Raw genomic sequence first — 15,914 nt, forward strand, 5'->3', positions numbered from 1 at the left:
TGATTATGGCACATGGGGAGAATAATGTTGAGCTTGAGGCAACAAGGGGACACACCATAGTTACAGGACAAGAAATTGGCGATCTTGGAGATACCTTCGCTGAAAGGGACCCCAAGAAGAAGAGACCAACCCCGCCTTCATCTGAATCTTCGGCAGTGGCTGCAAGCCAGCCCTGCCCGAGCCAATGAATCTAATGAGTTGGAACTGCCGAGCGCTTGGGAACCCTTGGACAGTTCGGGAGCTTCACAAATTAGTGAAGCAAGAAGGGCCCGCCATGTTATTTGTCATGGAGACGAAGATCAGGGGTAAGCAAGTGGATGGGGTAAGCAAGTGGATGATATGAAAACTTCTTTAGGTTTTTCTGGCTGTTTTGCCATCGATAGTGATGGGCTTAGTGGAGGGATTGGTTTGTTCTGGACAAATGATGTTACTGTCACTTTAGAGAACTACGGTTCTTCTCACATTGATGTAACCATGAGATACGATAATAAAACTTGGCATTTCACTGGTTTCTATGGCGAGCCACGAGTGGAGAATAGACACCATAGTTGGCGTTTGATGTGAACCCCATTTGCTATTCCACATGTGGCATGGATTTGCATGGGCGACTTAATGAAACTTTGCATGCCGAAGAGCACTTTGGGGTCAATGCACGACCAGAATGGCAAATGTGGGTGTTTCGGGATACAGTGGCAGATTGCGCACTTCAAGATCTAGGGTGGCATGGTGTCCCATTCACATGGGATAATAGGCAGCAAGGAGATATGAACGTCAAAGCAAGACTAGACCGTGCTCTAGTTAACCAACATTTCCTTGATCTATTTGAATTTTCATGCGTTAAGCACATCAGTAGTGCTGAGTCAGATAACTTCTTTATGCTTGCGGAATTAAGGACAACGATGGTGACCAGCTGGACACGTCCTCAACGCTCCTTTCGCTACGAAAATGTGTGGCAAACTCATGCTGATTATGATGAGATCGTGCGGAATATGTGGCGTACAGGAGCCGGCCATGGAGGTCTGCAGGGTGTTGTCGATGCCCTTGCCGAAGTCCAGAGCAATCTGGGGGCATGGGGGTAGTGAGAATTTGGAAACTTGGTGAAAAAGTTCGCAAGCTATAACAATGGTTTGACCGGCTAAGAGGTGCCTCGTTAGGCCGTGGGCCAACGGAGGAAGAAAAAATAGTTGCTTCATAGCTTCGCGAGGCCTTAAGACAGGAAGAGATCTGGATCAAGCAACACTCGTGTGTGTCATGGTTGAAGAAGGGTGATCGAAACACTGGATATTTCTAGGTCCAGGCCGCCCAACGAAAGAGAATAAACAAGATTGCTTCACTGGAGTGATCTGATGGACAAACATGTACTGATCCAGTGGAAGTTAAGCAAGAGATTGCTAGTTTTTATCAAGCTTTATACCAATCCCAAGGTATATACCGATGAATGAGCTGCTAGATGTTGTGCAACCTCGTGTTTCAGACGCCATGAACGAGAGCTTATAGAAAGAGTTTACGGCGGAGGAAGTGAAACGTGCATTATTTGAGATGGCTCCGTCTAAAGCCCTGGGCGTTGACGGATTCACGACAGGTTTCTACCAATGACATCACAATGACATTGGGACGTCGTTGGTGAAGATGCTGCTATGGCAGTGCTGGGATTTCTCAATGGTGGTGAACTGCCTCTGGGACTGAATGGCACAACACTCACTTTGATTCCCAAGGTAAGAAACCCGTAGAAAACTTCACAATACACGCTGATTGCTCTATGTCCAATTTTGTACAAGATCGCGGTGAAAACAGCAGCAAACCGGTTTCGTTTGATTCTTGACGAGGTCATTGGAGAGGAACAAAGTGCCTTTGTAATGGGTCGTCTGATTACAGATAACGTACTTGTGGCGTATGAGACCATCCATGCTATCTGAAGGTGGAAGAAAAGCAAGAATGCTTGTTGCACTGTAAAACTTGATATGCTCAAAGCGTACGATAGGGTGGAATGGCACTATTTGGGGGCGATGTTATTGAAGCTTGGCTTTGGCGATCGCTTTATCAGGTTCATTATGAAGTGTGTGTCCTCGGTATGATTCACTATCAACGTCAATGGGGAACTCCTTCCTTTTTCAGTCCTACCGGAGGGATGTGACAGGGATGTCCGATCTCACCATATCTCTTCCTCATTTGTGCACAAGGCCTCACATTGCTACTGAACAATTATGGGGGTGCATCTATTGACAGAGGTATCCGGGTGAGTATTCATGCACCATGGGTCAACCACTTACTATTTGCTGATGATAGTCTCATCTTTCTTAGTGCCAAAACCCAAAGTGTAGAAAAACTCAATGATATTCTTCGGATTTACGCTGACTGCTCCGGGCAGGCAGTAAACCGGGAGAAGAGTTCGGTCTTCTTCAGTCCTAGCACAGGCCAAGACCTCCAAGAGGTGCTGAAAACTATCCTCGGGATATAAGCAGAGGCGTTCTTAGAGCGCTACTTGGGCCTGCCTACCGCCATTGGAAGGATCACTACTGGAACATTCAGTAACATTACTGAATGGATCAGAAGCAAGATTCGGGGCTGGTCAGAGAGGAATCTGGCATGTGCCGACCGTGAGGTGTTATTGAAGTCAGACGCACAGGCAATCCCCACATATAGCATGAGCTGCTTTCAATTGGCGAAAAAAGTCTGCAAGGGCATATCTTCGTGCATGGCAAAAAACTGGTGGAGCAGCTCTCTGGATAAGCGATCTTTGCATTGGCTCTCCTGGGAGAAGCTAACAACACCGAAAGTTAAAGGCGGGATGGGCTTTAGGGATCTTCCTATGTTCAATCTTGCACTACTCGGCAAACAAGGTTGGCGCCTACTGACCCATCCCAACTCCCTTTTGTGCAAGAGTGTTGAAAGGCAAGTACTATCCAAACACACATTTTCTACATGCTATAGGCTACAACACCTGCACGATCTTCGCCCACCTGGAAGGCGATCATAGCGGGCAGGCAGGTTCTGGCCGCGGATTTGATCTACCGAATAGGGGACGGCTCAAGCATGTCCACATGGAATGACCAGTGGATTCCCAACACAGCCACCCTGAAACCTATGGGGCATTTAGGTACTGCACCTCTAACCCACGTCTCACACTTAATTGATGAATACACAGGGTGCTGGAACATTGATCTAGTTCGTGAGAACTTTCTTCCGCCAGATGCTGAAGCCATACTGAACATACCATCGAATACATCTGGGGGGGGGGGAAGATAGCCTTGCGTGGGCATTCGAAAAGTCTGGAAACTACACTGTAAAGTCTGCGTATCGATCTCTCGTGACTCGCAACGAGCTAAGCGCTCTAGAGGAAGGGACGATTACCGAAACTTCAACAACAAATATCAGTTGTGGTCCGCACTTTGGAAACCGCCTATCATTCCGAAGGTAAGGGTGTTCTGGTGGCGGGTGCTCCGTGGCATCCTGCCAGATGCCAATACCCTCAAATATAAACACATTAAACCCCCGCGCATATGTGACATATGTCAGGCGATGGAGGAGGACTTGATGCATGCTCTCATTTCATGTACTCATGCAAAAAAATTCTGGATTACAGCAAAGGCTAGATTTGATCTTCAACTTCCACGGCTGCACCCAGAAACTTGGTCTCACGACATTATGCTTGACCCAATGTTCTCTGTGGACACAAGATGCATATCACAATTATGCACGCTATTTGGTCATCACGGAACCGATGGACACACAATGAAGATGGCTATGATCCGGTTCAGGCGATCAAAGGAGTGCATGAAAACCTTGCCATCCTTGATATCCCTTCGCGACTTCAGGCGCACGGGGGCCAAGGCTGGAAACCTCCGGAGGTGGGATGGATCACCATCAACACAGATGGCTCTATTCTTGCTGATGCTTTGTCGGGGGGGGGGGGAGCAAGAGGCGTGGCTCGGTCTCACCTAGCGTTTCTTGGTGCATGGAGTAAACCACTGCCGGGAGTCTTTGATCCTTTTGTGGCCGAGCTGCTGCCGAGAAAAGGGGTGATTTTCCCTAACTACGAGGATACTCACATGTGATCATGGAGGTCGATTGCCTCGATCTCGTTAACCTCTGAAAGTCGTGCCAAGATACACGCTCCATTGCGGCGACTATCTTACAATAATTGGAGAATATTATTACCTTCGTTTTCTTCTTTTTCGGTTCATCGTGTTGGTAGGGACCTGAATTTTTCGGCACACCTTTGTGCACAACGTGCTTGTACGCTGGAGGGAAAAGATATTTGGCTTAGCAGCCTACGGACAGATTGTAACCGGATGATAGTTCGTTGAATAAAGTCTCCATTCGATGCAAAAAAAAAGAAAGTCATGGGCCAGTACGAAACCAATAAAATCATCTAAGCAGGATGAAACGATGTAGGAGACCACGAACTATATATTTTTTTCTTAGGGAAAATGACATTTTTTTATTAACGGGAAAATGACGAACTTTTTTTTTGAGCGGTGGGAAAATGACGAACTATATCCTAGCAGCAATATCTGGGCCAGGCTATGGCTCATCCTCTAGACAGCTTGTTTCACAATTGATCTGGCCCATAATCTCTCTCTCTCTCTCTCTCTCTCTCTCTCTCTCTCTCTCTCTCTCTCTCTCTCTTCTTCCTCTCCGAAAATCATCATTTCCCCGCCCAAACCCCACCCTTTCCCTCCCAAAAAAATTCCCAATCCCCAACCTTCGCGAACCTTCTCGAAGCGCCAAGCGGAGCTGCCCGATGGCGGCGCCCCCACCGCTCTACCATCCTGCCATCGCCGTCGACGAAGACGACGACGTAAGCGCGCCGCTCTACCCTTGCTCCCCCTTCTCGCGTTGTATGTGCTCACGCCCCCTTTTCCAAACCCTAACCCCAGGGCTTCGATTGGGATGCGGCCGTGCGGGAGATCGACAGCGCATGCGCCCTTGCCTCAGCCTCCACGACCGCCGTGTCGACCTCAGCTCCGCCGCCCCCGCCCTCGGCCGCCCCGTCGTCGGGCCTCGCTCCCTCGGCCGCGGCGCCCTCCTTCCACGGGCTGTCCACGGGAGTCGCGCGGCAGTCGACGCTCGACCGCTTCGTGGACTCATTCACCAGGAGGCAGGCGGCGAAGGATAGGCCGCTCCCTGCGCCGTCGGTTCCTGTGGAGGTAGCAGTGCCGCCTGGCGGCGGCGGGGCGCACTTTGTGGACCGTGGCGATGAGGGGTGCTCGCGGAAGGCGAGTGAGGAGAAGGTCGTGGAGCGGCCCCGCACTGCGGCGCTCGACCGCTTCGTCGACGCGTTCACCAGGAGGCAGGCTGCGAAGGAGAGGCCGCCCCCTGTACCTGGGGTTCCTGTGGCGGCAGCGGTGCCACCTGGTGGTGGCGGGGCGCACTTTGCTGTCCGTGGCGATGAGGGGTGCTTGCGTAGGGGGAGCGAGGAGGAGGTTGCGGAGGGGTCCTGCACCGTGGCGCTCGACCACGAGGCAGTGCAGACGTGGATCTATCCGAGTTAGTGCCCAGATTTCTCACTGAACTTTTCGTCACTGACTTATGTTTTGATTTTGCTGTGGTTATATTCTTGCGTAGCATAGCGAATGGGCATGTCAGCTTTTCTCTGAAATACATTCTGGATGATATGCTTATCAATGCACCTAAATTTTTCGTTTTGATTCCTCAATAAAAATAAAAATAAATCGTTTTGGTGACTGTTGAAAGACCATTAGGCTGTACGTATTATCTAATACTTCCCTGTTCCAAATTAGTTGAAGTTCTAGCTTTGTCCTAAGTTAAACTTCTTAAAGTTTGACCAAGTCTATAAAAAAATATGCTAATATCTATCTACAACATAAAAAACATATAGTACGAAAGTATATTTCGTTAAGTTTTGATTCGGCACCAAGATGATTCCTGTGTGAATTGTATGAAATGAGATGAGTTGTTCCTAGAGTTCATAAGTAAAATACCTTTTGTCTTAAGGTCCAGCTAATCATTTTAAATCAAGAATTATGTGCATTATGATTATGATATTCTTGACAGCCCTAGACGCAGGCAAAATCTGAAGCAACATTGGTGTGGTAGTGGTTTTGAGATTGAGAGCCAGATAAGCATAAATAAGTGTAGATAGATATCAAAATCGCTTGGTTGGTTGATTCTGTTGCTTTGCTTATGCAGCTTGCGAATAAGGCGTGAACCTTTTACTTTTGTTAGTTTGTAATATAGTTCAGTTGCCTGATTCAATTGCTTTATGCTGCTGGAATATAAGGGGCATACCTTTAATTTCCTTGCAAGCGCAACATTTTTTGTTGTTGTATGATCATAGATTCATAGCATTATTCTAGTATAAACATGATTAGATATGCATTGTAAAAGGTTGTGCTTGAATTGTGAATTGCTGATGTGCAGAATATTTACTTGTTCATCTAGACCTTTTGTTATTTATCCCTAGTCCTTATCGCACATTCTTGAACGTGTAGTAGTATCCACTTAGCTCCACGTGTGAACTCCTGTTAGATATAAAAATAGTGAAATAATTCCATTGAGTAAGTCAGAAAATGGCCTTTGAAACCAGTGTTATAAAAATCAGCCTAGTTGCTTGGTGGATGCCTTAAGCTGTGATTTGGGCCTAACTGGTGAGCTGGGTACTGGGTTTCAGAGTTGTTTCCCAATAGGCATTAAGCAGTGAGATGAGCAGACTGCTGCTTGTTGAATTCTCACTGGCCAGAAGCAGTGAGTAATATGGCGTTGGAATCAAGGGGAAAATAATAGCCACTGGTGGAAGGGTAGTTGGTGTCTGTTTCCACACATCCTTCCTGCCGAGGTGACAAAGGATATTGTTGAAGTGGAGAAGGAAGGAAGTGGGAAAGGAGGGGGATGTGTCGCGGTGGAGGTGATCACTTCTTTGTGCAGATAGTTTATGGTACCCCATCCCCACAAACCAGCATGCCTGGCCACAGTTGGGCCTAACCGCCTAACTCTCATCTTCCTTTTTCACTTTCCTCTCTTCCAGTTGGCTGCTCTTCAAGGTCGTGTGTGCTTGGCTGCTGCTCTGGATGTTGGCTGCACTCGAGGCAGAAAGCTACCTTGTCCCTTCCTGAACATTGTCTGATACTCATGTCAAAGATTCCATTTTTTGTATGGCTCAGTTCTGCTATGAGCCTATGAACATGTCTGCTTTATGAACAGTTATAATATGATCTTTGTGATTCATTTGGCTTTCGTTCACATGATGCAGCTAATGTGGAAGTCCGAGAGTACCAACGATATATTGTCCAAAAGGCTTTGTTTACAAATACACTAGTAGCCCTGCCAACTGGACTTGGCAAAACTTTTATCGCAGCCGTGGTGATGTATAACTATTTTAGATGGTTTCCTGAAGGTAATATTTTGGTACCTAACTGGACACTGCATCTCGTGTGTTGTATTTCGTGAACTTTTGCAGAAGGAACTTTCTGACAGATTGCTGTTACTGATGCATTGAATAGCTCAGGTAAAATAGTATTCACAGCCCCTTCGCGTCCTCTTGTCACTCAGCAAATTGAGGCATGCCACAATACAGTGGGTATACCACAGGTATTAAAGTTTATATTTTTTGATATTCATGCTTGCCTGGTGTCGGATAAAGATTGACGCATTTTCTCTGCCGGTGCTGGAGATTAATGAGTTTTACCTGTCTTCAGGAGTGGGCGATTGATATGAAAGGGAATCTAAGCCCTTCAACGAGATCAAGCTTGTGGAAGTCTAAACGAGTGTTCTTTGTCACTCCACAGATTCTTGAGAATGACATACAATCTGGTGATTTTCCTCAATGTTTCTAGTATTATATATTGATCTTCTGTAAGTTTTTCCCCATATGTTGTCATCTGTTTATGCAGATTTTCGAATGATAACCAAATATGTACCTCTGAAAGCAACCACATTTTCTTTTGTATAATAACGAGACATAAAAAACAGTCACATTAGATTCTCCATCCAAATGGATTCAGGCACATAATACACTTTCTGCGTAATTATCATATACAAATATCCACACAGGGAAGCATCTCATAGCACATATACAGATAATTTTGTTGATTGCCCCAATTTTATGTTTGGTCTGACTACCACAGTACTATATTACCATAGTAGGTTTTTTAGTGATTTGTCAAGTTCATGCTTCATACTTTTCTTGTCCACACTGACTGCTCTGCCGTTATTGCTTCAGTTCTTCGCTGAGCTGACATTATGAAGTTTGCTTTTAACAGGTATATGCATGGTGAAACAACTTGTTTGCTTGGTGATAGATGAAGCTCATAGAGCTTCGGGAAATCATGCTTACTGTGTTGCTGTTCGCCAGGCATGTTTTTATCTCCAAACATTTCATCATCTTAAATTGTTACCGTCATGCTTTCCTCCACTATCAAGCCCATTTGATTGATGATATCAGTCAACTAGTTGTATGAGTGCTTTCTGCTTCTGCTTATTCAAATTTTAATTTTTGCTATGCTGACAGTTGGTGGCAGCTGGTGTGCCGCTAAGAATTTTAGCTTTGACTGCTACACCAGGATGTGAGTCCATACATCACATAGAAGTACTTCTGCACAGATGAAGACACTTTCTATTTTGTAAATCTTATCGTGGGCTTTTCATTCAGCAAAACAGCCAACTATCCAAGCTGTCATCAACAATTTATGCATCTCAGAGTTGATTCATCGTGATGAAAGTGATCTTGAAGTCAAACGATATGTTAACACACGTACAGTTGAACTCTTAAAGGTATGAACTTGGTAAATGGGCGGTATAGTGTTTTTATGTTCCATGAAATTTACTTGCTTCAATGTAGGTTCCTGTTGGCAGTGACACAACTCAAGTCAATGCTATGATTTTGGATCTTATAAATACACATGTTGTTCAGTTACGTGCTGCTGGGGTGATTGATAACAGGGATGCTGCAAATGTATGTTTGCGATTCTATGTATACATCAATTATCATGATTATGATTATTTACTGCCCAACACTCACTTATAATTTGTTACTTTTATGCATTATTAATTGGTTACCTACTGTTGCCAGTGGAGCCCACATCAGTTGCTTATTTTAAGGACGAAATTCAGCCAAGCACCTCCACCAAATATTCCTCTGGAAAAGAAAAAGGAAATTCATAAATCTTTTGCAGCTCTCGTGTCACTTTGTCATGTGAGTAAAATGCTTTGGAGCCATGGAATCAAGCCAGCGCATGAGTCAATTAAAGCCAAGTTGAAAGAAGGGTATTGCCTACACACATTCCTGCTACATGATTTGAACTGTATGCAAAGAGTAATTCATAATTATGCCACTAACGAATTTCTTGAGCAATATTCTCTTGGGGATGGAAGAATCAATTATATGTAATAGTTCACATTTATAATTGCTCTTGTTTATTGAAGGCACTCTTGGAATTTTGCTTCAAAGAATCAAACCTTTCGGGATGCAATGAATATGATGCAGAAGATCTCATCTGAAGGCTTACCCAGTCCAAAGGTGCAGAAATTGGCAGAAGTGTTGGTCGATCACTTCCGTAAGCAACTCTTGATTTTCGTAATGGGGTGCATGTTTTGTTGAGTTGGTTTCGATGATCAGTAGATGAATAATGCGACTGTCCATTATAAGAATGTTAGCCATTCTCTAGTAGCCCAATCTGTAATCTTATGCTTGTACTTCCTCCGTTCAGGTTTATTAGCCCCCCTCGAAATTCGAGCCTAAATTTGACCAGAATTTTACTAAAAAATAGGAGTTATATGCCAAAAAACGTATGTCTGATTCATATTTCAAAGAAGTTTTCAGTGACATACTTTTGTGGCATTAACTCGTAATTTCTTTAGTCAAATTTTGGGTCAAAGTTAGACTCAAAATTCGAGGTGGCTTATTAACCCGGACGGAGGAAGTACAAGCATTATGCCTATGGAAATGATGCTGCTATATTTTCTTGTAAGTTGTAAGAATGGCAACTCTTTGTAGCATAGGAGAGCCATGTTTGTGAAACTTGGCTTATCAATTACTGCATGTTATCACTTATCAAACATGTGATAGCAAGCGTGACTTGTTTGCTTTGAGTCGATGCGTATGATTGTGTTGTATCACTACTCAGATGTGATGTATTCGAAGAATCTTCTGTTTTAATTGCCTTCAATTGATTACCTTCATTAACTAATCCAGAGCAAATTTTACTAAGTTTGCTATGATCACTTTGGTACCGGTTATCCTATGCAGACAAAAATGATTCCAAGGACTCACGGGTGATTATCTTTTCAAATTTCCGGGAAAGTGTCAAGTAAGAACAATACCTCATGATGGTCCTTGTGGCTATTATATATATATAGCCCTCTGCAGATCCTTTGTTCTAGATTGAAAAATTTACCTGTGCACTCCTTTTTGTGTGCGTGGTGTTATTGTAATTATTTGGTGTGCGCGCGCGCATGTGTGTATTTTTTAAATACATTTGTCACCATTCTATTTTTCAGAAATTTGGGGAAGTGCCATGTAAGAATCACACCTCACAATACTTACTGTGCCTATTATGTACTCCCTCCGTTCCTAAATATAAGTCTTTTTAGAGATTCCACTATGGACTACATACGGAGAAAAATGAGTGAATCTACACTCTAAAATATGTCTATATACATCCGTATGTAGTTTGTAGTGGAATCTCTAAAAAGACTTATATTTAGGAACGGAGGGAGTAGCATTTTGTATTACACATTAATTGTTCCGTGCACAGTTATTTGTTGTTCTTTTTTGTGTGATGTTTTTTTTTTCTGTCTGCTCGCATGTGTGTGTTGTAACTAAACCCCACCAAGCTGATATGTTTTTTTGGCCAATCTAGTCATATAAATTACAGTAAGCAAGAGGCACCACAGTTTTTGTTGGATTTATTTGCTACTGTATGTCTTGGCTGGGTATCAGAAACAATTTCTGCACTGGACTTCTGATGTTTTATGATTGTTGATCCAATTATCACGTGGATTGAATGTGTTGTCTTTGATTGCTTCCAAATGCAGTGAGATTCTCGGTTCATTAAGAGACAGTGGTGGCGGACTTTTCAGACCTGCACAGTTCATCGGTCAAAGCTCTACAGGTATGACTGCATGACAGTAGGCTAAGTAGATATAGTTACTTTATATATAAAATGGTGCATTACACTGGATAGATCAATCCATATGGTGGATTTACATGCTTATCTTACCATTTTTGAGTTTTGCAGGTGACCGACTGAAGGGCCAGACACAGAAAATGCAACAAGCTATTTTACAGGTATCATACAATGGCTGGTCATTCAAGATCTACCCCCCATCCCACCCACCAAATAACCCATGGCATGGTTGCAGAAATTTCGAGCTGGGGAATACAATATTTTGGTGGCAACATCAATTGGTGAGGAAGGTCTAGATATTATGGAGGTGGATCTTGTGATTTGTTTCGATGCCAATGTCTCTCCATTAAGGATGATCCAACGAATGGGAAGGACTGGGCGGAAGCACGAAGGACGAGTTGATATCCTTTTCTGATGACTGAAATAACCACGTCCAGTAGTTGCATTTTGTAAGAGGTGTTTTTACCTTAACTGCACAAACTGGTTTTGGCTTGTGAAGGACCAGAGCTGCAAGGGTACATGAAGAAACAAGGAAGTGCTCGGACAATGAAGAACCTTTTGCGTAAAGGGAACGCCTTTGAATACCATTCTAGTCCCAGGATGGTAATTCTGTTTGATCTGTTTGTAGGTAAAACTGTTTCTTCACTCTAGAGGTGCTAATTATGTTATCCCTTCTAACAGGTTCCACATGTCTATAGCCCAGAAGTTAAATATGTTAAATTATCAATAGAGAAGTATGTCCATTGCTCAAAGAAAAGAAAAGTTGATGTGAGTGGCACACCACACATTTTGAACAAAGTTTCAGAGGAAGATGGCCTATTGATTGCTCAGTACTTCAGTTCAGGCAAAGAAGATACTTGGAAGCCATCACTTGTTGCGTTCCCTAGTTTCCAGGTTTCTCCATGTGATATCTATAGAGTGCCTCATTCCTATCGGACTACAGATATGCTAATCGATACTATGCAACAACTTCAAGATGTTTCTTTCTCTAAAACTAAGGTACATCGAAGATTTGCGGAGATTTTTTCCTTATAAATTACAAATGAAACAGAAGTCCTAATATTGTTTCTGAATACTTATTCAGTGTGGAAGCCCTTTACAAGAACCCGCTGATGTAGCAGCTTTTGAGGATCAGGTGTTGGATGGTTATCACTTTTCTTCTGGAGAAGTGTCATCGAGTAAAAGTGCTAGTGTGCCAAGTTCACTGGTCAACAAATATCCTCTCCACTCATTCTTCAGTGGGGAATATGTAGCTGTGGATGTTAGAGGCTACATTTCAATCACTTTTGTACCTGCCTTACCGAGGGTATCTGAGTTCCATAAGGATACAAGGAACGTAAATTGGGAACATACAATCCAGAACAAGACTACTTCAAAATTGACAGCAGATGCCAGTGGGCAATTAACGGATAGCGCTTATTCGATCTTTGCAGGCAATGCATTAAATTCAGCTCCTCATTTCCCTGAATATTCGGAGCAATGTAACCAAGCTGATGGCACACACATACTTTCCCCCAGTACTCCATCTAAAACGGTTACAAGTCCAATAGAAAAATGGGACACACCATGCAATGCTAAACTAGCAAGCCCAGTTTTGTCAGGTCAGGAAGACATGGAACTTAGTCCTAGATTAACTCATTATATTGAAGAAGGAATTGTGCCTGAGTCTCCAGTAGAGCAATTAGAAATAGACAGTGCTGCTGATCTTGATTTTGTTGCAAAGGTTATTTCTTCAAAGTCACACATTCAGGGAGCTGAACACAATCGGCCAGAATGTAGTGACGGGCCACTAAGCTTTGTGAGAGAAGGTCAATTTCCTGCTGGTGTCACGGAACATCATGGTTCGTCAAGAGAGAATATCCTAGTTCAGACTCAAGCAGAAACAGATGAGCCAATGTGTTCTTCAAAGGCAAAAATCTACTGCAGTCCTGCTGCTCATACGCCCACAGCAAATCTACTGTCTGATAGTATGTCTGATGATTGGCAGCCTAAGTCAATAGGGAATACATCAGGATCAGTACAGCAATTACCGAAGTACAGAAGACTCCGCAAATGCGGTGACAAGATCAAACGAGTATCCTCATTGTCTTTGAATGAAAGATATAATGGATCTGTAGGAGGACAATGTGATCAGATGGAGCATTATGTTGGTGAGTTGAGCCACCTTCCTTTGTAACTATCTCTCTTTAATCTTGTTGCCAACTCAATCATTTATCAGTACATACTTACTGACCTCTTGTTCACAGCTCCCAAATCTTAACAAAAAATATTGTACCTTGATGTACTTTTGCATTTATTCTTAATCTAGGAAACAGAAGGAAAGCCAAGAGGTGTATGGATATATATATTGATGAGGAAGTCGAGTAAGCTCACTGGAACCTTTCATCGAATGTTCTGATGCTGCCAAATAAACTAATTCTAAACCTATTTGCTAATAATTGCTTCTCAATGTATATCGGTTTCTTGGTTTACTGTAATAGTATGCATATTGTTTTTTATATTATAACTTCCTTACATTATTACTTTAGAGTGTCTGAAGATGCTGATATTTCACCGGATGAGGATGATGATCGGAGTGAAGATAAATATGAAGATAGCTTTATTGACGATCAGACAACTCCTACTGGCCAATTCACTCAGAGTGAACAAGGTGGTGAAAACAGTAACACTAACGACATGATGGCTTTCTACAGGTATTAAAAGATGACCAGACTACTCTTTGTAATGGTGTTTAGTGTTTCTTGCTTAAATTATTTGTTTTGAGACCATTCTGTTTCCTGTCAATCTTTCTGCCACCAAGAATCACTATTGGACACTTGTGATTACAGTTCAACTCGCCGTGTTGTTTAATTGCTGAAAATGAACATCACAGTTCTAATTTACAGTATTTTCTAAGAACTGTGAGTGGCTATGCAATTAGACGTGTGTATCAGATTAGCTTGATAAAGGTACTTACATAATTTAGATACCTAGAACACTATGTGCACACAATCTACATTCAGGTTTGTACACGGGATATATCATGCAAATCTGAAAACTGTTCCGATTCTCGCCATCAATCATGTCGAAAACTGAGACCCAGATATATTGGGATAAAAATTGTACAACTGCCTTCATATTTTTGTTCTTGTAAAAAAGTTGCATATGCAACTGTGGAATTCATATTACATTTGATGTTCTTGCAGGCGATCACTACTTAGTCAGTCAACGGTAGTCCTGCCCTCGAGATACCAAGATGTCTCTGATAATTCTGTTTCCAGAGCTGGAAGTGCAAGCTGTTCATCAGGGAACTTGCACAATCCTATCGAGACTCCACAAGGGATTCCTCAAATATATGGTACCACTGACCCAAGTCCTATAGGTCACCAGCAAATGTCCCTGGAGAGAGCCAGTTCGATAAAGGAACAGGGTGAAGCAAGTGTGGTCAATTGCGAATCAACCACCAAACCAGATAGCAGAAAGAGAAAACTAAGCTTCGAGCAAGCCGCCTCAATCCCTGTCATAAACCTTGAGCTGGAACCAGCACCACCTTCCTCACATGTTGCTACTGAAGTCGGTAATGACATATACTGGGATGATGCTTTCTTTGAGAACCTTGATTTTGATGCAATTGAAGCACAAGCGGCCGAGCAACTTAGACTCCAGAAAGCACAATCAGCACAAAAACCAACGGAAACTAAGCGAGCATCTGATGTCAGCTTCACGCCTCCATCGTTTGATCTTGGGATCTGACAGCCCATGTTGGTGAATAGCCATTCAGAATATGTTTATGTGTTGTCTGCCGTGTCACCTGATCCTCTGGGGTCATGGTTCAGAACTGTGCGATGGCAATGCCCTTTGCCTATCAGTCTGTTACCACTTACCATTTTTCGCCAGAGGATTGAACCTTTGCAGAACATGACAGGCCAGCCTCAAGATATCCAGATGGACCCTGGCGTGTTGCTAGCAAGACTGCTTTGTGAGGTATGTATCAGTATAGCCCAAAAGACCGGAAGGTGTCAGACAAATGGGTGGCAGCTATTTACCCCTTTGTACATAATTATACCGCCTTGTATAACAGCAGCTCCTATCTGTAAATAGTGTCTGATATAATACAAGCACCAGTTGGAAATTAGCAGTTTTTTGAACGCATAATCACGCAATAAGGGTTAGCTTGTGCTGTACCAAGTGACCTGCATGGATGGAAATTAGGTTGCAAGGCCGTACCAGCACACTGCCCATTTGGTGAGTTGATTGATAGTGTGAGTGGCTGCTCCATTGGTGCCCAGTTGCTTTCTCCAAGCAAGGAAATTATTCCAAACCTGTCAATTCATTTGGTCAGTAGATAGTGTGCTCGCTTCAATATGATAGTGTGAACCCGGAGATGCCTGGCGCAGGTATTAAATCTGGACTCGCATTCTCCGGAACATCTCGCTCTCAAGAGAAAGATGTAGCATTAATTAGTGCAATCTATGCACATTGCAATCATTCTTTCTTCTACTCATTGCGTGTAATGCGATCCGATGGGCAGAAAGCAAACTTATAATCTCCGAGTAAAACTGCAAACTGTGCACAAATTATGATATCTTTTTAATTTCTCCTTAGTTTTTGTTCAATACATTGATTGAATTTGAATTACTCTCTCCGTTCCTAAATATAAGATATTTTAGCTTTTCTCTATTTTCTTAGGTCTATGCACTTTAGTGTATATTCACTCATTTTAATTTGTACATATTGCAATATCTAAAACATCTTATAATTAGAAATGGGCGGAGTATATTGTACCACCTTGTTAAAAAAGTGGGTATTGTATTATACCAACAGACAGTTATTATGAAGAAATTGCAA

The 15,914-nt window shown here is 43.0% G+C and overlaps 1 protein-coding gene across 2 annotated transcripts; it reads left to right on the forward strand.

Moving 5' to 3' along the window:
• The first annotated feature begins 4,615 nt into the window (after positions 1 to 4,615).
• On the forward strand, positions 4,616 to 15,666 carry LOC123086669 (DEAD-box ATP-dependent RNA helicase FANCM). 2 transcript variants are annotated; one of them, XM_044508444.1, is made up of 21 exons: positions 4,616 to 4,801; positions 4,881 to 5,490; positions 7,214 to 7,357; positions 7,469 to 7,551; positions 7,659 to 7,773; positions 8,223 to 8,314; positions 8,471 to 8,525; positions 8,612 to 8,733; positions 8,801 to 8,914; positions 9,032 to 9,225; positions 9,385 to 9,515; positions 10,208 to 10,268; positions 10,996 to 11,072; positions 11,199 to 11,248; positions 11,323 to 11,488; positions 11,569 to 11,690; positions 11,769 to 12,086; positions 12,172 to 13,237; positions 13,396 to 13,450; positions 13,616 to 13,780; positions 14,273 to 15,666. In XM_044508444.1, the coding sequence occupies exons 1-21, from the start codon at positions 4,745 to 4,747 to the stop codon at positions 14,817 to 14,819; spliced, it is 4,344 nt and encodes a 1,447-aa protein (XP_044364379.1). In that variant the 5' UTR covers positions 4,616 to 4,744; the 3' UTR covers positions 14,820 to 15,666. The 2 variants fall into 2 exon arrangements, with proteins under 2 accessions (XP_044364379.1, XP_044364380.1); XM_044508445.1 differs by lacking the exons at positions 4,616 to 4,801; positions 4,881 to 5,490 and adding an exon at positions 6,996 to 7,113.
• Positions 15,667 to 15,914: the final 248 nt, after the last annotated feature.

The sequence above is a fragment of the Triticum aestivum genome, chromosome 4A, assembly GCF_018294505.1.
Source record: "Triticum aestivum cultivar Chinese Spring chromosome 4A, IWGSC CS RefSeq v2.1, whole genome shotgun sequence".
NCBI lineage: Eukaryota > Viridiplantae > Streptophyta > Magnoliopsida > Poales > Poaceae > Triticum > Triticum aestivum.